This window comes from Cherax quadricarinatus, chromosome 25, assembly GCF_038502225.1.
Source record: "Cherax quadricarinatus isolate ZL_2023a chromosome 25, ASM3850222v1, whole genome shotgun sequence".
NCBI lineage: Eukaryota > Metazoa > Arthropoda > Malacostraca > Decapoda > Parastacidae > Cherax > Cherax quadricarinatus.
In genome coordinates this window covers 3,772,961-3,798,053 of record NC_091316.1, presented here as the reverse complement: position 1 = coordinate 3,798,053, position 25,093 = coordinate 3,772,961, and the positions used below count along the sequence as shown (strand labels likewise).

The following is a 25,093-nucleotide window of genomic DNA, read 5'->3' as shown; positions in this document are numbered from 1 at the left end:
GGTGTACGTGCCAGTGTTGTATATACTGGTGTACGTGCCAGTGTTGTATATACTGGTGTACGTGCCAGTGTTGTTTATACTGGTGTACGTGCCAGTGTTGCATATACTGGTGTACGTGCCAGTGTTGCATATACTGGTGTACGTGCCAGTGTTGTATATACTGGTGTACGTGCCAGTGTTGTATATACTGGTGTACGTGCCAGTGTTGTATATACTGGTGTACGTGCCAGTGTTGCATATACTGGTGTACGTGCCAGTGTTGCATATACTGGTGTACGTGCCAGTGTTGCATATACTGGTGTACGTGCCAGTGTTGTATATACTGGTGTACGTGCCAGTGTTGTATATACTGGTGTACGTGCCAGTGTTGTATATACTGGTGTACGTGCCAGTGTTGTATATACTGGTGTACGTGCCAGTGTTGTATATACTGATGTATGTGCCATTGTATATACTGGTGTACGTGCCAGTGTTGTATATACTGGTGTACGTGCCAGTGTTGTATATACTGATATATGTGCCATTGTATATACTGGTGTACGTGCCAGTGTTGCATATACTGGTGTACGTGCCAGTGTTGTATATACTGATATATGTGCCATTGTATATACTGGTGTACGTGCCAGTGTTGCATATACTGGTATACGTGCCAGTGTTGTATAAAAGTGTTGAGAGTTCTCATTACTTTGCTTTAGTCCTTATTAAGTGTTACGTACCTTGTGCTTCTAACAAGTCATTGGGATGAAAATCCAAACAGATGTAATATATTTGGATTTACAGAAGGTCTTCGACAAAGGACAAAAAGGGCACAATATCGTGACTGGTACTATAGGGAAGAGAAAAACTTACGACGTTTCTGTCCGTCTTGGACTAAGAAGGACCGAAACGTCGAAGATTGATGGCCAAAACAAAAGCAGATGGCATAGGGGAACAACAGAGATAATATAAAGTCAACAGATAGCAAGACAACTAGCAGTGGTTCGTACGTCGGGTTGCGTACGGCCAACAATAACAGCCTGGTTGATCAGGCCCTGATCACCCTGAGGCCTGGTCACAGATCGGGCCGCGGAGGCACTGACCCCCGAAATCCTCTTCAGGTAAGGGGAACTACTGGTACACACAGCTGTGAATGGCAGTAAAATAAGCGTAAGATAGATAATATTGCTTCAGTTGAAGCAGTTTCAATCTGCGTCTCTCATCCAGCTCCATCACTCATGTAAATTCCACTCCATATGTTTCTATATGGTGCTGTATATATTTCTCAGTTATTCACGCCGTCAGAGGCTGGAGGAAGTGGAGGATAGGAAGAGCGCCTTCTACTTTTTATCCTTTTATACTCGTAGATAGCACACGATAATCCCAAATATTCCTTAATGTATATAATCCTCAGTTGATAGACTCGTTGTGAATGTAAGTCTTGAATACACACATGCACTAAAATCACAGGAAGTAAGTGACAATCTAATATGAAATATAACTACAGTGGAGTGTTTTTATTTCAAGTGCTTTCGTGAGCTCTCACATCATCAAGGAACTGTGTCTTGACAATGTGAGAGATCACGAAAGGCGTTACAATACTACTGCTTCTCACTGTGGGTAAATTGCATCTTGTGATCCTATTACACATACGTGTGTGTGTGTGTACTCGCCTATTTTTTATTCTCCTATTTGTGGTTGCAGGGGTCGAGACTTAGCTCCTGGCCCCGCCTCTTCATTGACCGTTGTGTGTGTGTGTGTGCTTATTCGTCTGGAAATAGAGCAAGTACTTCCTCACACCTGGCTTCATTTAAATGACCAATTACATGTGTGGGTATTGGGGTGGGTGTCTGTAATATATAATATGCGTAATATTTATTGTGCGTATATATGTAAATTATGCAGACATCTATGTCTTAAGAACCATTGTACAAATTTAGGTTTTTCCAAATTAAGAGGGGGTTAATCTAGATCAAATTCAGAAGCCACCTAAGTCGACCTGTTTCCGGTCAAGATGCAACCTACAACAGTCGGCTCATCCCCAAGTACCTACTTACTGTTGGGTGGACAGGGAAATCAGGTGTAAGGAAACATACCCAATGATGTCATTTGTGCTGGAATCGAACCCAGAACATTCAGATGTGAACCAAAATCCGACTTGGTTCCACTTGGATCCTTAATTTTCACGATGACGCCTTAAACGTTAATAACTGAATATATGTATACTTAGTAGCTGGTACTTAAGATTAAGATTTTTATTTTGATAAATTACATGGTTGTACAGAGGAATATAATAGTTGGGCGTACATACCAAAACCCCCATAGTATGCAGAGCATTTCTGGCAAACTTTTAGTTCAATTCAATTCAAGTTTATTCTCTATAAGGGTTACAATGTGGGGTTTACAGGTTTTGGGTATTGTGTGGTTTACATGTTATGAAATACTAATTACAGAGGGGGCCACTAGGACACCTAGCATGGTTAGGCATTTCGCGCAGACTTAGATTAAATCTTAACATTAAATCCTTACAGATTATGGTATTAAGGCTAAGTGACTACATCATAATTTGTGAGTTTAGCAATGTGAATGCTTTTGTTTTGGCACAATACAAAGTGTCTATATTGGAGTATCATAAGCAAACTTATGACTAGTTAGGATTTATTATTTTAAGATTAGTATTTCTGGGTTTATAGTCAGTGGGTGAGTGAGTGTAATTGTGAACCACCAGGTGGTTATCATGTAGCTAGTTGTCGGGGTGTATCAGGGAGATAAGATGTTTTCTAACTGTAGTTTTGAAAGTGATGAATGTGTCTGCAGTTCTAGAGTTTTCAGGTAGGGTGTTCCAGATTTTAGGTCCTTTGAAATACATTGAATTTTTGTAAAGGTTTAGTCGAACACGGGGAATGTCATAGAGATGTTTGTGTCTGGTGTTATGCCTGTGGATCCTGTCACAACTATCAAGAAAGCGTTTTAGGTCAAGGTTAATATTGGAATTTAAGGTCCTGTAGATATAGATTGCACAGTAGTAAGTGTGGATGTTTAGATCTATGAAGAGTGGGGTGTGTTGCCAGGGATGGGATTTAGTGATTATTCTTACTGCGGCTTTTTGTTGGGTTATTATTGGCTTTAGGTGTGTTGCTGCAGTTGAACCCCAAGCACAGATAGCATAGGTGAGGTATGGATATGTAAGTGAATGGTATAGTGTGAGAAGGGCAGTTTGCGGTACATAGTATCGTAGCGAGGCAATAATACATACATATTATATTAGGTAATGCTACATGGTTTTAATAAGTCTAGTAGAGACTTATTACACTACTGAATTATTTAATGAAGATTACAGTATTACAATGTAACAATTTAAAACAATTTACAGTATGATGTATTACACTTTAGTATTATTTAAAACAATGAAATTTGGCATTACAATGAAACATTTTACATTATGATGTACTGTATTATAATATACTACTATTTAAAACAATGAAAAAAAACAGACATCCTAATTTTGTCGTAGTAAGTGGTTGAGAAATCCTCAGCACAATATGAGTAGCATTTGAGTAGCTGGTAGTGATTAGGTACAGTTTGTCTGGTTAGTTTTGGGTGATTAGGTGATTTCTTATTAGGGCCTTAAACTGATTTGGAGACAGTGGTCCTTTAGTGTGTTCTGGCAATGACTTCCAGATCTTCGGGCCCGGTGGCCTGGTGGCTAAAGCTCCCGCTTCACACACGGAGGGCCCGGGTTCGATTCGCGGCGGGTGGAAACATTTCGACACGTTTCCTTACACCTATTGTCCTGTTCACCTAGCAGCAAATAGGTACCTGGGTGTTAGTCGACTGGCGTGGGTCGCATCCTGGGGGACAAGATTGAGGACCCCAATGGAAATAAGTTAGACAGTCCTCGATGACGCACTGACTTTCTTGGGTTATCCTGGGTGGCTAACCCTCCGGGGTTAAAAATCCGAACGAAATCTTATCTTACGTGCATAGCATTTTTGCATAGGGAGAGATGGACACGAGGGACACCGAAGAGTGGTTTGTCTCGTATTATGGCTGTGTGTTCTGTTTAGTTATCAACATAAGAATATAAGAAAGAAGGAACACTGCAGCAGGACTACTGGCCCATGCGGAGCACGTCCATGTCAACCCCCGGCTTAGACCAATGGCCCACCCAGTCAGGTCACCTTCACTTAAGGAAGGAGCACGGCATCTGACCCAGTAGCATCAGCTAGTCAGGATGACTCACGAAATCGTAATGACACGATTGCAAACAAACCATACCCCGGCCGGGATTGAACCCGCGGTCAGAGAGTCTCTAGTCAGGTCCAACTCACACCCACCCACGCCCACTCATGTATTTATCTAACCTATTTTTAAAACTACACAACGTCTTAGCTTCTATGACGGTACTCGGGACCCCAATAGAAAGTCACTTTCACTTTATTGGGTTATCCTAGCTCCACTACACATATGCTGCTATGTATGATAATCTGTGTAACTGTATTTGTGTATACCTGAAAAAAAATTACTTTACTATTCTAATCACTCAAAGTAATGTAAAGCGAAGAAAACGGACGAAATATACATTTAGAGAAAATTGTTGACTACGTATTGGGGGGGCATATGCTGTATATTTTATTTTAATTCAGCTAGTAAGTAGGTAAAATTTGCTTAGAGAGGTTCTGCTCCTCCGATTACTGTATGAACTGTAATAACAGCAGAAGAAAGGAGGAACAGTGCAGCAGGCCTATTGGCCCATACTATCTTATCAAATCCACTAACAAAAATATTTGCCCAACCTCAGTGTTACTATGTCGTTTTGTCTGACTTTTTTTTGGGTTATCCTAGGTAATTTACACTATATATGATAATTGTCTGTGTCTAAATAAATTTTTACTACCCAAAGAATAAGCTTTAATAACCCTATTAACCCGTGTGCCAGTCCCACACACACACAAAAAAAACTTGAAGTGTTGGTTCAGTAATTAAGTTTATTTAGGCACAGATACACTAAGTATAATTATCATACATAGTAATTGGTGTGTGTTAAATATATGTGACGTGTGTATACCTGGAGAGGGTTTCGTGGGCCAACACCCCCGCTGCCCGGTCTCTGACCAGGCCTCGCAGTGGATCAGAGCCTGATCAACCAGGCTGCTACTGCTGGTCGCACGCAAACTGACGTACGAACCACAGCCCTGCTGGTCAGGTACTGACTTTAGGTGCCTGTTCAACGCCTTATTGAGGACAGCCAGGGGTCTATTGGTAATCCCCCTTATGTATGCTGGGAGGCCGTTGAACAATCTTGGGCCCCTGACACTTATTGTGTTGTCTTTTAGTGTATTCATGTTAATATAATACAGTCAGCAATTTTTATCTTACATTTAGCACCAATTCTTCTTAAGTAATATTTGAGGATGTAAAAGGACATTTATCTTTTAACAAAGTGACTTTGTTTAGTCTAGCCTATCTTAGCCTAGATATCTTTAAATCTGTGTTTTTTAATGTCTTGCTAGATTTGTAGTATGACCCAGTATGTGTAGTAAACTTGTTTGTTAATTTCTAGCGTATGTCCTTCTATTTCTAACGTATACCTTATCTTTCATGTTAATACTGTTACCATTAGTCCCTTAGACTTTTTGCTGTATTTTTTTTTTCATTGTGTATCATAATTTGTCTGATAACATAACCTCACTTGGTACCTGTTTTCCTATATTAGAGAATTGTCTTTCTGTTCCTTTGTCCTTTTCATGCTAATGTATGTATTTTCTTTTCATATATTTGCCTAATTTTTCATGTTACTTAACTCTGATATGTTCATTTTTATATTGTATCTGATAATTGTGTTACCAGAGTCTTTTCTCATTTATATGCTTACCTTATCTTGTTAAGATTTTTTTATCTGGTATATTTGTTTTGAGTAGTGGTATGAATTTTGTAGCTAAACCAGCCTTTTTTTTTTTTTTTTTTTTTCTTTTTTTTCTTTTTTTTTTTTTTTTAGGGTTTAGCAGTAGCTATGTGCCCCAGGGAAATGTCAGTGATGTGTTAAGAAAAAACCAGCTGCATTCATGGAGTTTTCCTCATGAGAGCTACAGCACTGCCAGATTATTATTATTATTACAATCAAGGGGGAAGCGCTAAACCCGGAGGATTATACAGCGCCTGGGGGGGGGGGTGATGTGGAAGGCATTCAGGCTTAATTTGGGGAACTGGAGCACAGATCCAATTCCCTAAATCAAGAGCCCTTCACCAACATCAAGGAACCTTCCTTGAGGGGAGCACTGCCAGAAATTAAATTGTTTATGTGGAGTTTAAAGTATGAGAGAAATGAGCAAGTAACATTCAGGAATGAAGATGTAGCACCATTGTCGAGGGGATGCTCACTCAGAAGGAACTTTGGTGTTGACTGGATGTCAGGGAAGTACCCCAAAGTTTGTGATAAATTCTCGTGAGAGACCATACAGTACGTATGGTCACGGGGGTCGTCCCACAGTTACTAAAAACAACAGACATAGCCCCACTCCACAAAGGGGGCAGTAAAGCAACAGCAAAGAACTACAGACCAATAGCACTAACATCCCATATCATAAAAATCTTTGAAAGGGTCCTAAGAAGCAAGATCACCACCCATCTAGAAACCCATCAGTTACACAACCCAGGGCAACATGGGTTTAGAACAGGTCGCTCCTGTCTGTCTCAACTATTGGATCACTACGACAAGGTCCTAAATGCACTAGAAGACAAAAAGAATGCAGATGTTATATATACAGACTTTGCAAAAGCCTTCGACAAGTGTGACCATGGCGTAATAGCGCACAAAATGCGTGCTAAAGGAATAACAGGAAAAGTCGGTCGATGGATCTATAATTTCCTCACTAACAGAACACAGAGAGTAGTCGTCAACAGAGTAAAGTCCGAGGCAGCTACGGTGAAAAGCTCTGTTCCACAAGGCACAGTACTCGCTCCCATCTTGTTCCTCATCCTCATATCCGACATAGACAAGGATGTCAGCCACAGCACCGTGTCTTCCTTTGCAGATGACACCCGAATCTGCATGACAGTGTCTTCCATTGCAGACACTGCAAGGCTCCAGGCGGACATCAACCAAATCTTTCAGTGGGCTGCAGAAAACAATATGAAGTTCAACGATGAGAAATTTCAATTACTCAGATATGGTAAACATGAGGAAATTAAATCTTCATCAGAGTACAAAACAAATTCTGGCCACAAAATAGAGCGAAACACCAACGTCAAAGACCAGGGAGTGATCATGTCGGAGGATCTCACCTTCAAGGACCATAACATTGTATCAATCGCATCTGCTAGAAAAATGACAGGATGGATAATGAGAACCTTCAAAACTAGGGAGGCCAAGCCCATGATGACACTCTTCAGGTCACTTGTTCTATCTAGGCTGGAATATTGCTGCACACTAACAGCACCTTTCAAGGCAGGTGAAATTGCCGACCTAGAAAATGTACAGAGAACTTTCACGGCGCGCATAACGGAGATAAAACGCCTCAATTACTGGGAGCGCTTGAGGTTCCTAAACCTGTATTCCCTGGAACGCAGGAGGGAGAGATACATGATTATATACACCTGGAAAATCCTAGAGGGACTAGTACCGAACTTGCACACAAAAATCACTCACTACGAAAGCAAAAGACTTGGCAGACGATGCACCATCCCCCCAATGAAGAGCAGGGGTGTCACTAGCACGTTAAGAGACCATACAATAAGTGTCAGGGGCCCGAGACTGTTCAACTGCCTCCCAGCACACATAAGGGGGATTACCAACTGACCCCTGGCAGTCTTCAAGCTGGCACTGGACAAGCACCTAAAGTCAGTTCCTGATCAGCCGGGCTGTGGCTCGTACGTTGGTTTGCGTGCAGCCAGCAGCAACAGCCTGGTTGATCAGGCTCTGATCCACCAGGAGGCCTGGTCACAGACCGGGCCGCGGGGGTGTTGACCCCCGGAACTCTCTCCAGGTAAACTCCAGGTAAACGTATTAGCTGATGTCAAGAGAGGAGTTATAGTTTTTTAAATGGTTTCTGGTGTGATTTTATACAATGTTCTAACTGGTTGACTAATATATTACATGTCAGTGTTTAACCCTGTGTCCTTGTATGACTTAAATTATTTTCTCATTGCTGAATTAAGGAGTATAATGCAGGTGATTATATAACCTAGCAAGGTGGAATATGGCTTTGTGATTAATTCTTTTACTTTTTTTGTGTGTGTGTACTCCCCTATTTGTACTCACCTATTTGTGGTTGCAGGGGTCGAGTCTTAGCTCCTGGCCCCGCCTCTTCACCGGTTGCTACTGGGCCCTCTCTCTCCCCGCTCCATGAGCTTTATCAAACCTCGTCTTAAAACTGTGTATGGTTCCTGCCTCCACTACGTCATTTTCTAGGCTATTCCACTGCCTGACAACTCTGACTGAAGAAATACTTCCTAATATATCTCTGACTCATTTGTCTTCAACTTCCAATTGTGGCCTCTTGTTTCTGTGTCCCCTCCCTGGAACATCCTGTCTTTGTCCACCTTGTCTATTCCACGCAGAATTTTATATGTCGTTATCATGTCTCCCCTGACCCTCCTGTCCTCCAGTGTCGTCAGGCCGATTTCCCTTAATCTTTCTTCATAGGACATTCCCCTTAGCTCTGGAACTAACCTTGTCACAAACCTTTGTACTTTCTCTAGTTTCTTGACGTGCTTTATCAATTGCGGGTTCCAAACAGGTGCTGCATACTCCAGTATGGGCCTGACATACACGGTGTACAGTGTCTTGAACGATTCCTTACTAAGGTATTGGAATGCTGTTCTCAGGTTTGCCAGGCGCCCATATGCTGCAGCAGTTATCTGATTGATGTGTGCTTCCGGAGACATGCTCAGTGTTATACTCACCCCAAGATCTTTCTCCTTGAGTGAGGTTTGCAGTCTTTGGCCACCTAGCCTATACTCTGTCTGTGGTCTTCTGTGCCCTTCCCCTATCTTCATGACTTTGCATTTGGCAGGATTAAATTCTGATTTAATTCTCCTCATTAACTTCACATCATCTGCGTGTGTGTGTGTGTGTGCGTGCCAAATTTAACCCTTAATGTTGAGTTTTTTCTTTATTATATCTATGAAAGATGAGGTGAATCATAGAATTGATGAGGGAAAAAGAGTGAGTGGTGCACTTAGGAGTCTGTGGAGACAAAGAACTTTGTCCTTGGAGGCAAAGAGGGGAATGTATGAGAGTATAGTTTTACCAACGCTCTTATATGGGTGTGAAGCGTGGGTGATGAATGTTGCAGCGAGGAGAAGGCTGGAGGCAGTGGAGATGTCATGTCTGAGAGCAATGTGTGGTGTGAATATAATGCAGAGAATTCGTAGTTTGGAAGTTAGGAGGAGGTGCGGGATTACCAAAACTGTTGTCCAGAGGGCTGAGGAAGGGTTGTTGAGGTGGTTCGGACATGTAGAGAGAATGGAGCGAAACAGAATGACTTCAAGAGTATATCAGTCTGTAGTGGAAGGAAGGCGGGGTAGGGGTCGGCCTAGGAAGGGTTGGAGGGAGGGGGTAAAGGAGGTTTTGTGTGCGAGGGGCTTGGACTTCCAGCAGGCATGCGTGAGCGTGTTTGATAGGAGTGAATGGAGACAAATGGTTTTTAATACTTGACGTGCTGTTGGAGTGTGAGCAAAGTAACATTTATGAAGGGATTCAGGGAAACCGGCAGGCCGGACTTGAGTCCTGGAGATGGGAAGTACAGTGCCTGCACTCTGAAGGAGGGGTGTTAATGTTGCAGTTTAAAAACTGTAGTGTAAAGCACCCTTCTGGCAAGACAGTGATGGAGTGAATGATGGTGAAAGTTTTTCTTTTTCGGGCCACCCTGCCTTGGTGGGAATCGGCCGGTGTGATAATAAAAAAAAAAAAAAAATATAATCAAAAAGAAGCGCTAAGCCACAAGGGCTATACAGCAGTTTTTTCTTTAAATTGTAAAAATTGTAGCACTTTTTTCATTCACCCTTGAGCCATATAGGATCTGTGGAGATGGTCATTTGCTATATAGGGAGGCTATATCATTTAATTGGGGAAAAGTTGATATCTGATATGGTGCTTCCTCCTACCACCAGCCTCCTCCTTCCTAAGGGCCAGGCCCGGTGGCCTGATGGCTAAAGCTTCCGCTTCACACACGGAGGGCCCGGGTTCGATTCCCGACGGGTGGAAACATTTTGACACGTTTCCTTACACCTGTTGTCCTGTTCACCTAGCAGCAAATAGATACCTGGGTGTTAGTTGACTGGTGTGGGTCGCATCCTGGGGGACAAGATTGAGGACCCCAATGGAAATAAGTTAGTCCTTGATGACGCACTGACTTTCTTGGCTTATCCTGGGTGGCTAACCCTCCGGGGTTAAAAATCCAAACGAAATCTTACCTTATCTTAACTAGTATCTTTGTAGCCTAAAAGTCTTATTGGTCTTTCTTGATCTAGCCCAGTCATGTCTCTTCCTTCTGCTAGATTCTTTTTTTTAATTTATTACCCTTGTATTTTTAGCACTTCATTTTGAGTGTAAAATGGAAACCTGTAATTGTTTAACATGATGGTAGGATTGCTACTACTACTTACACTTGGGTCACACTACACATGCATGTACAAGTACAGTGGACCCCCGCATAACGATTACCTCCGAATGTGACCAATTATTTTATTTTATTATTTTATTATCACACCGGCCGATTCCCACCAAGGCAGGGTGGCCCGAAAAAGAAAAACTTTCACCATCATTCACTCCATCACTGTCTTGCCAGAAGGGTGCTTTACACTACAGTTTTTAAACTGCAACATTAACACCCCTCCTTCAGAGTGCAGGCACTGTACTTCCCATCTCCAGGACTCAAGTCCGGCCTGCCGGTTTCCCTGAATCCCTTCATAAATGTTACTTTGCTCACACTCCAACAGCACGTCAAGTATTAAAAACCATTTGTCTCCATTCACTCCTATCAAACACGCTCAATTATGTAAGTGTATTTATGTAAGTGCGTTTGTATGTGTATGTTTGGGGGTCTGAAATGGACTAATCTACTTCACAATATTTCTTATGGGAACATATTCGGTCAGTACTGGCACCTGAACATACTTCTGGAGTGAAAAAATATCGTTAACCGGGGGTCCACTGTATATATATATACACACACCCCACTGGGTTTTCTTCCATTTTCTTATTAGTTCTTGTTCCTGTTTGTTTCCTATCTCCATGGGTAAGTGGAACAGAATCTTCCTCCATAAGCCATGCGTGTTGTAAGAGGCGACTATTATTATTATAGTCAAAAAGAAGCGCTAAGCAAGAGGCGACTAACATGCTGGAAGCAAGGGGCCAGTAATCCCTTCTGTATACATTACTAAAGTTAAAGAGAACTTTTGTTTTTCTTTTTGGGCCACACTGCCTTGGTAGGATACAGCTGGTGAATTGAAAGAAAGAAAGAATAATAATTTATTACTACCAAGAGGAGTTGATGGTAGGTTACATTGAGGAAATTACCCCCATTTTCTCTTACTGACCCCTCTTTCTTCCTTTACCCCAACTTCAGCAGGACAGCATGGCTTTATATTATAACCCCACTTCTTTTCATTATACAAGTTTAAAGTTGTCTTGATATCCAGTTCAGACTCCCATATTTAAAGAGTAAATGCTTAAAGCTACTTTTATAAATTATAATACTGTATATCTGAGAAAGTTCTATATTATATTACAGTATAACATTTAGGGAAAAGCATCTATCTTCAGTTAGAGATTTGCTTGCATAGCAATAGGACTCAAAACACACGTGCTAAGCAGAAAATTTACACTTAATGATGACTGGATAACTTGTGTACTGGACGGCAGCTCCCCCCACCAAGAAGTAAAGCTTTTTTTATTCTCAAGGGATAAATATATTTACATAAAGTAACTACAAACACTTGATATTGAATATTTTAATTGATTCAGGTTACATTCGTAATTCCATAATCTCTGCATCACAGCAAATATAATAATTTTTTCTTAACTGTAGTTTATCACAGAAGGTGTCAAATACATTCAGAAAAAAATCTCAACTTTTGATTCAGTGACTAAAAAACTTTTAGATCAACTGTTTTAAACAAACTATTCGTAATATAAATAGTAATGCTTTTAATATCACTCACGGAAGTACGTGGAAAACATTTTATAAAGTACAATGAATAAAATACTCCACATTCACATTACTGAGGAAAGGTACATGTATACATAGTTTTAAGTTGTAATTTTGAATATTCTTGAAGACAAATAGTACAAACAAATAAGAATCATGCTGAGGTACATAATTTCCAGTCCCATACGCTACTGCACTTGAGATTTAGTGAGTACTGATGATACAGAATCAACCTTTAATGTATTTATAAGTTTCTAAACCTTTAATAAACTGTATTACCTCTTAAACCTTAAGGTTTACACTATTATTTTTATTATAATTAAAACTAAGCGCTAAACCACCAGGGTCATACAGCGCTGTTAAGGTTTACAAAATTTCATTTAAAGTATTTCCCAAGTACAAAAATAAGTAACTTGTTCATAGCTCTTACAGATAAACATCTGAATGAATGACAGTTTTTATGTACAGCATCTTTTGATAAAAATAAAAATGGCAGTAAGCAATTGGACTTCTAATTATTATTATTATAATTAAAGAAAGCGCCAAACTGACAAGGGTCATACAGTGCCTGGACTTTAAGCCTTAAGTATATTAAAGTTTCAGTACATAATTAAGATTTTGAAAATTGATGGCTATCTTTATCATATTTAATTTAATTCTGTCTACATTCAAATGGTTATATTTAGGCATATGGAACTATTATAAGTGGAAACAATACTTTCACTAAACTGAACACTAAACCCATGAAGATCAAATGGTTCATTCCTTCAGACTTTATCTTGCTCACACTCAAATCCCCCCAAAACAATTCTCTCTTATTATTAATCATTACACAGTCCAAATGAAGTACTATACTATGGCATGACCAAATTCACGATTAAAAGCTAAGTTTTATAGATAAAACAATATATTTTATTCATGTTTTCATGCACATACTGACCACCATGAAGGTAATAGTTCTCAACACATTTTCTGCTTAAACATGTTCTAAGAATTGATACTGTTTTGAATGTCATCACATATATATTGCACCTGTACCTATCATTTTCAGAAGTTAATACTACTTTTACATGAACAATTTGCACTCCAGGACTGTGAAATGCAAAACCAACGCTTTTGTTTGCTTTATAGAATGTGTGAAAACCCAATAGGTTATTTATATTTTTAAAATAAATGCCTAAAAATTGTGTAAATGAAACATATATGCAAGTTATTTACAAATTTGGGTAAAATGATAAAAACCTGAAAAATTGTATCTAAATCAAATTAAAGTGGCAAATTATGCAAAAAAACTACCATTTGTGCATTCACTATGCCATTTGTTTGTCAGTAGGGTAGGAAGTAGGCAAGTGCAGTCAGTAGCGTGTCTCAGGCTTAGTGGATGAAGGATCAAGTATGTACCATGAAGCCTGTGTGATATACGTATACTAAAGATATCACACAGGCTTCATGGATACAGTACAAATCATCAAAGTCTGTGGTACTAATCAAAACAAGGAGTGGTACATACTTGATCCTCCATCCACTAAGCCTGAGACATGCTACTGACCACACTTGCCTAGTTCCTACCCTACTGACAAACAAAAACTAACACTAAGAAACAAAATGCATATCACTCCTGAAATACAGTAGCAAAAGGACCACTAGCACATGCTCCTGGCTAGTCACTTAAGAGAAGGGAATTAGGGTAGCATTATTTACAGTTCACTCCCTCATGATATCCTCTTAGCCAATTACTGTATAAATGTTTTATACCAAAATACTTCTGTACAGCTATACATACTTATATATACAGTGTACTTCTATTCAGCTTCCTGAAGCACAACCCACAAAATAAGACTTGTGGTTAGCTGAGATTTTATGAATGAAGCAATAAATGAGTGATTTGCATAGCATTTTATAATGAATATTCACATGCATGAAACAGTACAGGAAGGCCCCATGTTTCAGTGTCCCACTATTTTGGCAGAAGTCAACTGAGCCAGTGTTCATTATGTTCAGCACTTTTTCCACCATTTTTGCACAACAGCTGCATCAGGGAGAGGCGTCTGGCACCATATTTTAAGGTGAGTATTGTACGTACTGTATATTCACTTTACTTTCATATTGTTCTTTTTAGGCCTAGCTGTTTTGAGAACTTAACATGTTTACACTACTATCATATATTATCAGGCATTTTTAATGACCCCTGCTAATAAGCAATTTTTGCTTATTGGCAGGGGTCAGGAACCTAACCACCAAAAAAAAATGGGGCCCTCCTGTATAGCCTTTTATAAAAATTATACACTCTTAATTATTATTGTAATATTCACAAATGAGGCTGAAGGAAGCTACTGGGAAAAAGGGAGCAGCGTGACTAATGAATCTATGAGCTAACATGGAAAGTCGAAGTTGGCATAATGAGCCTCTTTCAACCAAAATTTATAGTGCGTCTGAACCTAAAGTAAGGGTTTCTGAAAAGTGAGCAGGTAATGTGAGAGTTCTTAGGTGCTGAACCACAGACAGGACATGAATTCCATGTGTTCACACAATTAATCAAAAGGTGTCTGTCAGCAGGGCCTGACAAACTGCATAGGGAAGTGCTAGGTGCCTCTCCATGTGACAACTATGTGCAAGTCTCTTGTGGCCAACATGCAGTTGTACAAAAGCTATTTCTCAAATGCAACAGCAGTGAAAAGAAGGCAAAAAAATCCAACTGAGATTTGATCAAGAGCAGCTTGTTGTCCTCTAACTTGGACCAATGAAATTACCATTAATCCTAAATGCTCTTGGACAACACCAGTAGTCTGAATAGGGTATACATCCTTGGAAGAGATGGACAGGTCCTGGACTGCAGTAATTATTATTATTATAATAATAATATCTATTTACTACATGTACATGGTATACAGGCCTAGCTGACATCAATGACACTACTATATAGAAAGCCCCTCGTTATGCTCAGCATTTCGGGCAAATTAGGTCAGTGTCCCAGGATGTGACCCACACCAGTCGACTAACACCAAGGTAATCCATTTTCCTGATGGATGAACACACAGCAGGTGTAAAGAAACATGCCCAATGTTTCTACCCTAGCTGGGAACTGAACCCAGACCCTCGCCATGTGAAGCGAGAGCTTTATCCACCAGAGCCCTGTCCCTGTACACCGCAAGATAAACTCTGGATTAAACATGCATGCTAATGGTGCCTCTTAATGAATGCCTGAAATGATTATTAAGACTATTAACCAGCAAGGCACTGTTAAGGCAATCTTCATATGAATGACAAAATAGAGCAGGATGTCCAAAACAATAGCACTTATGGCATTGTTGAAAAGTAGGTAAAATCACTTACCTGCTAAATAATAATCTTCAACTCTCTATTTCCCCATCCATCATAGTCCAATAAGAGAAGGTTTACCTGTGTACTAAAATGACCCCAGGCTAACAGATACAGGAGCAAACAACAGCTAGCTAAATGGCAGCCACAGGACCAAAATAATGCCAGTGCACTGATGTACACTCCCTCTAGCTGAATACATTACCCCACCAGATAGTGGAAAGGGATGCAAGACCTGCTAACTGACTCAAGCAGGGTGAGAAATGAACCTCTTTTTTTTGACCTATGCCCTTACTGAAGTTTTTTGCCTACCCGAGGGATGCAGCTCCACAGCAGGCTCAAATCCCAGGCAAGAGACAACAGGTTTACAGGTTCCTGTGCATAGAAAATGCTAACGACAGTGTACAGTTTGATCTTTACATGTTATGGCCATCCTGAGCGAGCTGAAACCCCCACAGCAAAAAGTTGCCCACTAGGCATGTAAAGGACCTTCCATCAGGGAGCTTTTGGGGATTACCTACCAAAACTGGTGAATTTTCATTAGATTCGGAAACAAGCATTAAACCTGACCAAACTAGTGAAAATAACATTTTCATATAATTGATCTGTTTACAAGTTACAACTCAGTTGTGCACTTAATACTCTGAGTTTGTAACATCTGCTCTAGATATACACAATACAAGTGACAAAAATTAATTATGTGTAATTTCAATATTATAATACCATGAGAATTAGCCTCCACATAGTGGAAGCAAAAATAAGACTTACAGAGAAGGGCTGATGCTGTCACATTTGCGCACATTCATAAACACACTCCTCACATATAAAGCCGGCGAAACAAATATAAAATAATTATACAAGGAATGTTAACCATACTGGGTATGTTATGTATTTTGTATAACACAAAGCTGTATAGCCCTTGTGGCTTAGCGCTTCTTTTTGATTATAATAATAATATAATAATAATAATGTATAACACAAAACCTATACCATATTTTTATAAAGCATGATTGATTCACCTACTATATGTAAAAGTGAGTTGCACAATTAAATATAATGAACATTTTCCTGAAACAATAATCATCCTGCATATTAAAGGTTATGCAGTAATAAAATTTGTAGTAAAAGCTAAAATATGATACTAATTTCTTATACTAACAATGTGGTGTACATGTATATACCTTGATAACTTATATATAATATTTAGTGAAGGGATTCATGGAAACCGGTTATTTTTATATAGCCGGACTTGAGTCCTGGAAATGGGAAGTATAATGCCTGCACTCTAAAGGAGGGGTTTCGGGATATTAGCAGTTTGGAGGGATATGTTGTGTATCTTTATACGTATATGCTTCTAAACTGTTGTGTTCTGAGCACCTCTGCAAAAACAGTGATTATGTGTGAGTGAGGTGGGAGACGGCCGACTTGTTGGGGGGAAAAAAAAAAAATATGTGGTTTTTTAATCCAAATCTATTATCAATACAGAATAATGTAATGGAATAATGCTGTCTGCAGGTTCTGCATAAACCCCCAAGTGAGGAGGGCAATAAACATACAAAATAATATTTTATATTATAAAAAAATATTTGCTATTTTCATATAGTCAGACTTGAGTCCTGGAAATGGGAAGTACAATGCCTGCACTTTAAAGGAGGGGTTTGGGATATTGGCAGTTTGGAGGGATATGTTGTGTATCTTTATATGTGTATGCTTCTAGACTGTTGTATTCTGAGCACCTCTGCAAAAACAGTGATAATGTGCGAGTGTGGTGAAAGTGTTGAATGATGATGAAAGTATTTTCTTTTTGGGGATTTTCTTTCTTTTTTGGGTCACCCTGCCTCGGTGGGAGACGGCCGACTTGTTGAAAAAAAAAAAAAAAAAAAAAAAAAAAAATTTGCTATTTAACAACTTTTATATATAAAACTATAACAAGTCATGGAATGCTCTAAAGCCAAGCATAAGTACACTGTGCTGTATTGGAAAAAGTGGGAATTCACCCGATAAGTACAAAGTAATACTGAATGTATATACGTATATAAGCAGAAGCACCAGTGAGAAAATAGTGAACCTCAAGGTGCTTTCGTGATTTCTCGCATTATCACAGTTTCTTGATAACGTAAGAAATCATGAAAGTGCTTGGAAGTTTACTACTTTTTCACAGTGGTTGTTCTGCATATTATAATATCACTTGTTTACTGTGATCTTATTGCATACATACATATATACATGTACATATACATAAAATCTATGCATAATACAGTATTTACATTTTCAACATTAGTTACAGTCAACCCTCAATCTAACAGACTTCAGAAATATGGGACAAAATCCACTGTTGGTTAAAAAAGTGTCCACAGTTGTAACAATCAAAGCAGAGCAACCTCATTACTATCTGCTAAACCGCGATTACTGGCCACTGGTTCCTCACCAATTAGCCCATTAAATTGAGGGTTTACTGCACTGTTTTTATGTAAAAGAAAAGGCAATTAGAACTCATCATGGAAGCTTTTAGCAGCGTCAACCATCTTGCTCCTCATGAATAACTCTCTCTCAGCAAGAACCTCAACAAGCGTTAAAACTCCATCTTGGTTGGCATCAGCTGCACTAAAGAGATTGACAGCCTCTTTCTCTGCATGGTGGATGTTTCGTGGATCAATGTACCGCTGTTGGAACAATGGTGATCATTAAAATATTGTAAGAGGAAAACATGTACAATATACAGTAAAGATGCTGACGGATTTATATTTTGACTAGAGGTCTTATAAAATTGCTTTGTAAGAACATGAAGAGTGCATGAATTTCAAAAGAACAGCTTTAAGTGAAATAGATATTGTACCAAATAAGCCGAGTTCAAGCACTATTCAAGAAACTGGAAAAAGCCAGTGCCGTACACATACTAAATACAGTACAAAGATACACTAGTACAGTAGTATGCAAATTAATTGGGACAAGTACAATGCCTGCACTTTAAAGGAGGGGTTTGGGATATTGGCAGTTTGGAGGGATATGTTGTGTATCTTTATATGTGTATGCTTCTAGACTGTTGTATTCTGAGCACCTCTGCAAAAACAGTGATAATGTGCGAGTGTGGTGAAAGTGTTGAATGATGATGAAAGTATTTTCTTTTTGGGGATTTTCTTTCTTTTTTGGGTCACCCTGCCTCAGTGGGAGACGGCCGACTTGTTGAAAAAAAAAAAAAAAAAAAAGTAAATTTTGTGATCATCTCATAATATGTCTTAGTCTCTGGCTTAATTAATGTAGTTTAGGTTCTTTTCTTTTCAGAAGAACTTGCTACCGACTTCTAGCAACCATCCAACTGTGGTGTTACCCTGCGACTCTAGTCAGTGCTACAACAACTGTTGTTCTGCCAGAAAGCAGTAAAGAAAATTATTGACTTCTGATATGAAGAAAAAATGGCCGCGGTGGGTACTCTATTACAAGCGATGGACAACAGATGAACAGAGAAAAGTTATATTTTCAGATGAGGCACATTTTGAAGCACATGGATACAAATCAGTGGTAGTGAGATGGATCAGAGAAGAACCTCTTCAGAATGAACACATTCAACAAGCGCCAAAACATCCACCTAAGAAGTTTTAGGGTAGTTTTACTGATAAACTCCTGAATAGCTTGTTATTGTTGAGGGAATGATGAACAGTGACAAATACAAGGCAAGCAAGGAAACTCATTTGTTTCCCACTGTGGATAGACTTTCCTGATTGAGAAGGCATTTTCCAGCAGAATCTTGCTCCATGCCACACTTAAAGAAAAATGCTGACATTCTTCAAAGAGTGGGCTAGGTGTTCTAAATTGGCCTGGAAACTCTCCTAACTTCAACCCGATTGAGAATCTATGGGCAAAAACCAAATGCAGGATTAGAAAACAGAACTGTACAACTGTTCAGAAGCTAAATGCTGCTATTAGGACCTGGTGCTGCTATGAAGAACTTACCAAAATGTGTTCAACATTGGTCGATTCTATTCCAAAGCATGTAGCAATGCTTATAAAAGCAAAGGGTAGTCACATCTCTTATTAAATCAATTATCTGTCATATTGCCATGTATTTTTCAAATAAACATTAATATTCCAAATAAATGTTCTATTTCATCACTACCAATTAATATGCACACTACTGTATAATAAAAACAAGCAAAAATTTGCTTTGGGCTCTGTTATACTTACACAAGAATTTTTAACCTCTTTATCAAATTACTGAACTGTGGAATATACTTGAAATTTATAACTTAACACATAATGCACAAATAACCCGCACATAAAAGAGAAAAGCTTACGACGACGTTTCAGTCCGACTTGGACCATTGACAAAGTCACACTAACCAGAAGTGGAGCAGGACGGCTATATATAGGCTGGATGGCGAAACGTCTGCGTTAGAGATGTCCGGGTGTTGCGCGTGTCTTAATTTCATCTTGTCGGTATTATATACCATTCTTGTACTACTACTACTACTACCACCACCTCTTCCTGCCTATATATAGCCGTCCTGCTCCACTTCTGGTTAGTGTGACTTTGTCAATGGTCCAAGTCGGACCGAAACGTCGTTGTAAGCTTCTCTCTTTTATGTGCGGGTTATTTGTGTATCGTTCCAGTCACGGTATTGTGCCTTTTTTTGTTATTTAACACATAATGGATCTACATCTAATGATGAAAGAGAAGAGACAATAAGAAAGACTACAGAATGATGAAAAAAGGGAAAGGAGAAAATGAAAGGAAACAATGACAGCAAGAATCACAGTGATTATATCTGTTAGCACATCAGCTATTTTATCTTAAATGAAATATAAAAAATTTAACATTTTATCTCAGAAAAACTACACATTCTACAGAACAACATTTACCACTGCAGTAGTGGTTAATACTGAGCAACTAATGTTAACTATAACATACCAACAGTTCTCTTCTATCTAATTTGCCACTGTTGTCTTCATCAGCAATTTTAAATTCTCTTTGGCGATCATTCCTGTACTGCTCTACTGTCAAGTCATCGGGAACTTCATTCATATCTGGATCTGAAAATTCATCTTCGCTTAATTTGTTGTCTCCATCAATATCTGTAAAAAAAAAAAATAATTTATTGCACTTAGTAACAAGGAGTTGACTGTATTTTGAGTAAAATTGTAAAATGTTTTCAATAAATGTCTATTATCCATTAATAATAAAATTAAGCACATATCGAACACCCTGCTTTTCAGTTTTATGGGAGCGAACTTGCTGTTAAAGCATGGAAAACACTGGAAGAAAATAAGAGTTTGCATCTCAAATATATCCAAAACAATACAAGCAATTAGTTAACAAATTAGCAAAATATAAAATTTAATCAATTGGAAAATGAATAACACTTATTAAAATAATTAAAACAAAATTAACTTTGTTCAGTATCTCGCTTGTGGCATCAAACCATTTCGTTACGACTAACTGAAATATATTAATCAGTTATGAAAAATAACTTTATTGTACAGTATTATAATTTAAATCAAACAGTTTTTCATCGTATAAACTCAGTAAAAGCAATTATATTTTCAAGGAGACACTACTGTGCAGTAAGGATGTTGCATTTCAGAGGGCCATCTCAACTTCAACGTCAGTACACTTCTGGCAAGACAGCGATTGAATAATTGACTAAATGTGTGTCCTCCTTGTTTTTGGATCATGAAGCCTTGCTGGGAGACTGCCAGGTGTTAAAAGAGATTCAAGGAGTTAAAAGAAATAAAAAGATGAACTTTCCCTCTGTTCAGTTGACATCACTGACAGGTAAGGCTGTCACTAAACAAGAGTATGGGGGGATACACATATATGAGGAATTTCCAACTAACCCTAATTTAAAAATACTTAGAAGGCTGGAACTCATAGTTGTTGAATGTATATTTGGCAACTATGCTTGGGTACATCTCGTTCTCTTGCAGAGCAAAAGAAGGAGCACTGCAGATGCGGAGTATCACAATGGTGATCTGCAAAATTGGCCTTGCAAAGTTGAAGATGATAAAGAAGAATTATGAATAATGTGCATACAATGATATTCATTATCTTCAGCTCTCTATTCCCCCATCCATCATAGTCCAATAAGGGAAGGTTTATCTAAATCTTCTATGCAGTAATTGTGGAATTATTACTACAAAGCCACACTTACCCAATCTGGAAATAGTTTCTTCAACTATGCTCAAGATAGTTGCATGAGATGATTCTGGATGTCTGAATGCCAAAAATTCATCAATGGTCAGTTGATCAGGATTATCCCTGGCAGCTTCTGACCACATTGCCTTATCCCTCATAATGGTCTCTGTTGGTAAGAAATTTAAACAGCCACATATATTTTAACTACAGGTAATGAATGTTTAACAATATCAAATATGCATAAACAGTAGCATATAGTAACCTATATTAAAACCTTTCAAAATATTTTTGCATTAAGAAAAACTTGTTTGGTATCAATGCACAGAACTTTAAACCCGAGATTAATCAAAGTAGTAAAGCCTTTGTATATTTTAACTTCAGACAAGTCATGCAACTCAAGTGGCTTCTTTCTCTTGCTTCTTAATCAGACAAGGAGGCAATCTGTTCTGCCAAATGTCCACCTGCTTAATTATAACATATGAATTGTCAACATCATGATATCTTACTCAAGATGCAACTGGCTAACTGGAAAGTGATAAATCACTTTCACATTTTATTAATCCTTTAGACCCATAGATCTTAAATCAATGATTTGTTGTTTGACTTCTAGAGCATGTAATTTTTGTTATACAATAAATGTATTAAATATGCTGGAGTTCACTTCAACACTTTCATTTTTCAAGGAGAACTGACACCTTGTTGGGATATAACTAGGTAATGTGGCAATTTTTCCCCCACAAGTCGAATATCTTCTTGAACGATGCCCCTATCACGTTTACATTTCTTGGAACTAATCCCAAACATTCAGTAGGGTTTGCTAAATTGTGTCCTGTAATAAGAATCTTAACCTTTAAAATGCATGTCACTTACCTTTTAATTCTCTAGGCATTCCTTTATGATTTTTCTTGTGTTCCTCAATGTATTTATCATCATACCCATGCTGCTTTAGGAAGTACTGCTGGAACTCATTCCAAGACACTACACCTACACAGACCATGAGAAAATGCATGTACAGTAAACCCTCGATTTAATGGGTCCCTACTGAACAGATGTCAGATTCAACAGACAAAATATTTGGCTAGACAAAGACTTGATTTATCAGACTAAGTCAGCTGCATGCATTTGTACATTAGCAGTAGTGTGTCTAGAAGTCTTCCCATCCAACAAACCAAGTCCATTGGCATTTCTGTATGGCCAACTGTGGCTCCATTCAGATCCTGGTCCTTTTCATTGCTCCCAGGGAGACCATAGCCTATATCACTTCAGTTTGCATTGTCAGCTCACAATCACATGTAGTCATCAATAGGTCAGTTTTTCCCTGGAGTTACAGTATTTTTTGTTACTTTATTAACATACATATTACATACAGCACTATAAAAAATGGCCTCTATAACAGGTGGTGGTGTCAAAAGGAAGCATGTGAATCTGAGGTGTTAATCAGAAACTTGAACTAATGAGGAAGGTGGAGACTAGTGTCTCAGTGGCAAGTGTGTACAGGAGCAATGTCTGATATCTGTAAAAATCAAAGACAAGCTTACAGTATATACTTGGTTATTAGGATAGCAAGGCATATGGATGTAGAACTTCAAGCATTAAAATTTATTCTTAGCCAACACTGGATACCACAAGCTTACAGTATAATTTAACTTTTTTTTTTTTCTTTTCAACAAACTGGCCATATCCTACCGAGACAAAGTGACCTAAAAAAGAAAAATGAAAATCTCTTTTTAAATTTAGTAATTTATATAGGAGAAGGGATTACTAGCCCCTTGATCCCAGCACTTTAGTCGCCTCTTACGACATGCATGGTTTACGGAGGAACAACTCTGCTCCACTTCCCCATGAAGATTTAACTTAACTATCTACCACAAAATAAGGAAAATCCCTGTACCGCACATGTTCAAAACTTTGAACTCCTTTGCATCACATTATTTTAAATTACTGTTCTGTATTATAGGTTGTCCCTAATATGTCCGGTAGTATCTTTATCCAATGGACAATATCCACTTTTTAAAGATTAGTCAGGTAATGGTAGTGTGTCGTGTAGGCATCCAAATGACCAAGTCTACTTCTTCAGGCTCTTGTCCATTTGTTACAATCATGGAAATTCAGTTTCATAATTTAGTGCATAATATTGAGGGTTCATTGTGTAGTACATTATGTATCATACAGTTTCTAGATCATAATGTACAGTTGAAGGAAATAATACTAAGAGCACACAGAACAGTAAATGTGTTTTCTTGTTTGTGTTACCCTACCTTGATGGAAAATGGCAGAAGTGATGATACTACTTATATCTTTACTCTTTAATATCAAATAAAACCTATACTGTCTGTATATATGATTAACCAACACTGTTTAAGTATGAAATTAATTCATGACAATACTAAGCATACATTTTTTAATAATCTATATATCTTATCTTTCACTCTAAAGAAACAAACTTCTTACCATTCCTTGGGTCTTGATCTATTGCTGTGAACATGAAGAAGTTCTCTTTCAATGCCATGGTGAGATGTTCTTTGATCTTTGCAGTGATCCACACAGACAACTCTGACATCTCTAAAAAGCCATCAGTGTTGCTGTCTGCCCTGATAAAACGAAGAAACTGAATCAACTGAAAAATTTAATTTACTAAATTACCATTAATATAATTATTATTATCAAGGGGAGCACTAAACCCATAGGGATCATACAGTGCCTGTGGGTGGGGGGAGGGGGTGATGGAAGGTATTCAATTCAATTCAATTCAATTCAAACTTTATTCTCTATAAGTATTACAATGCTGAGTTTACAGAATTTGGTTATTGTGTGGTTTACATGTAGTAAAATAATAATTACAGAGTATACCACTAGAACGCCTAGCATGGCTAGGCATTTCGGGCAGAATTATATTAAATCTTAGGTTTAAAATGTTACAGAATTATGAGATAAGTTGGTATTATGGGTAAGTGACTAAATACTAGTTGTGAGTTTAGCAATGTGAATGCTTTTGTTTTGGCACTATACATAGTTTCAGTATTGGAGTATCACAGGCCAACTTTTGACTAGTTAAGATTCATTATTTTGAGATTGAGATTGATATTTCTGTTTATGGTCAAATGGGTGAGTGAGTGTAAGTGTGAACCACCAGGTGGTATTCGTATTATCTAATTCAGGGAAATGAAGCACAGATTCAATTCCCTTGATCAAGAGCCCCTCACCAGCATCAAGGAACCTTCCCTGAGGGGCCATTAAAATAAACAGAAGGAATGCACAAACATAATTATTCATTACAGTACAATTTACTGCATAGTATTTACAAACTCATCATATACTGGGGCGTTGACCCCCAGCCTGGTATACAACTCATAAAATCATAACAGGCATACCATGACTCACAAAATTATAACACGATTACCACGAGTTCAAACCCCATCCATTCTAAGATTTATTTTACCATATGTCATATAGTACAAGAAAATTGTCTTAATGAACTCTGGGATAATTACAAAAATTAAATTCCTGACACTGATGA

General features: G+C 38.4%; 2 protein-coding genes across 6 annotated transcripts in view; one reads left to right on the top strand and one right to left on the bottom strand.

Annotated features, from left to right (window-relative positions):
- LOC128690026 (uncharacterized) overlaps nt 1-18,858 on the top strand; it is a 58,615-nt gene extending 39,757 nt beyond the window's left edge. The window contains exons 1-2 of one of the 4 annotated variants that reach the window (XR_011392397.1): nt 14,075-14,194; nt 18,729-18,851. The gene's annotated coding sequence lies outside the window, so the exon portion shown is untranslated. Of the gene's footprint in view, nt 1-780; nt 5,094-5,974; nt 6,439-14,074; nt 14,195-18,728 lie in introns of those variants that run through there. The other 3 variants (XM_070088576.1, XM_070088574.1, XM_070088575.1) reach the window with 3 other exon arrangements.
- myd (stromal cell derived factor mayday) overlaps nt 11,916-25,093 on the bottom strand; it is a 29,101-nt gene continuing 15,923 nt past the window's right edge. The window contains exons 4-8 of one of the 2 annotated variants that reach the window (XM_070088572.1): nt 24,028-24,167; nt 22,447-22,560; nt 21,593-21,742; nt 20,353-20,516; nt 11,916-18,109 (exon numbers count right to left, since the gene is read on the bottom strand). In XM_070088572.1, the coding sequence (XP_069944673.1) occupies nt 17,933-18,109; nt 20,353-20,516; nt 21,593-21,742; nt 22,447-22,560; nt 24,028-24,167 (745 nt within the window). In that variant the 3' untranslated portion in view covers nt 11,916-17,932. Of the gene's footprint in view, nt 18,110-19,159; nt 19,297-20,352; nt 20,517-21,592; nt 21,743-22,446; nt 22,561-24,027; nt 24,168-25,093 lie in introns of those variants that run through there. The other variant, XM_070088573.1, reaches the window with a different exon arrangement.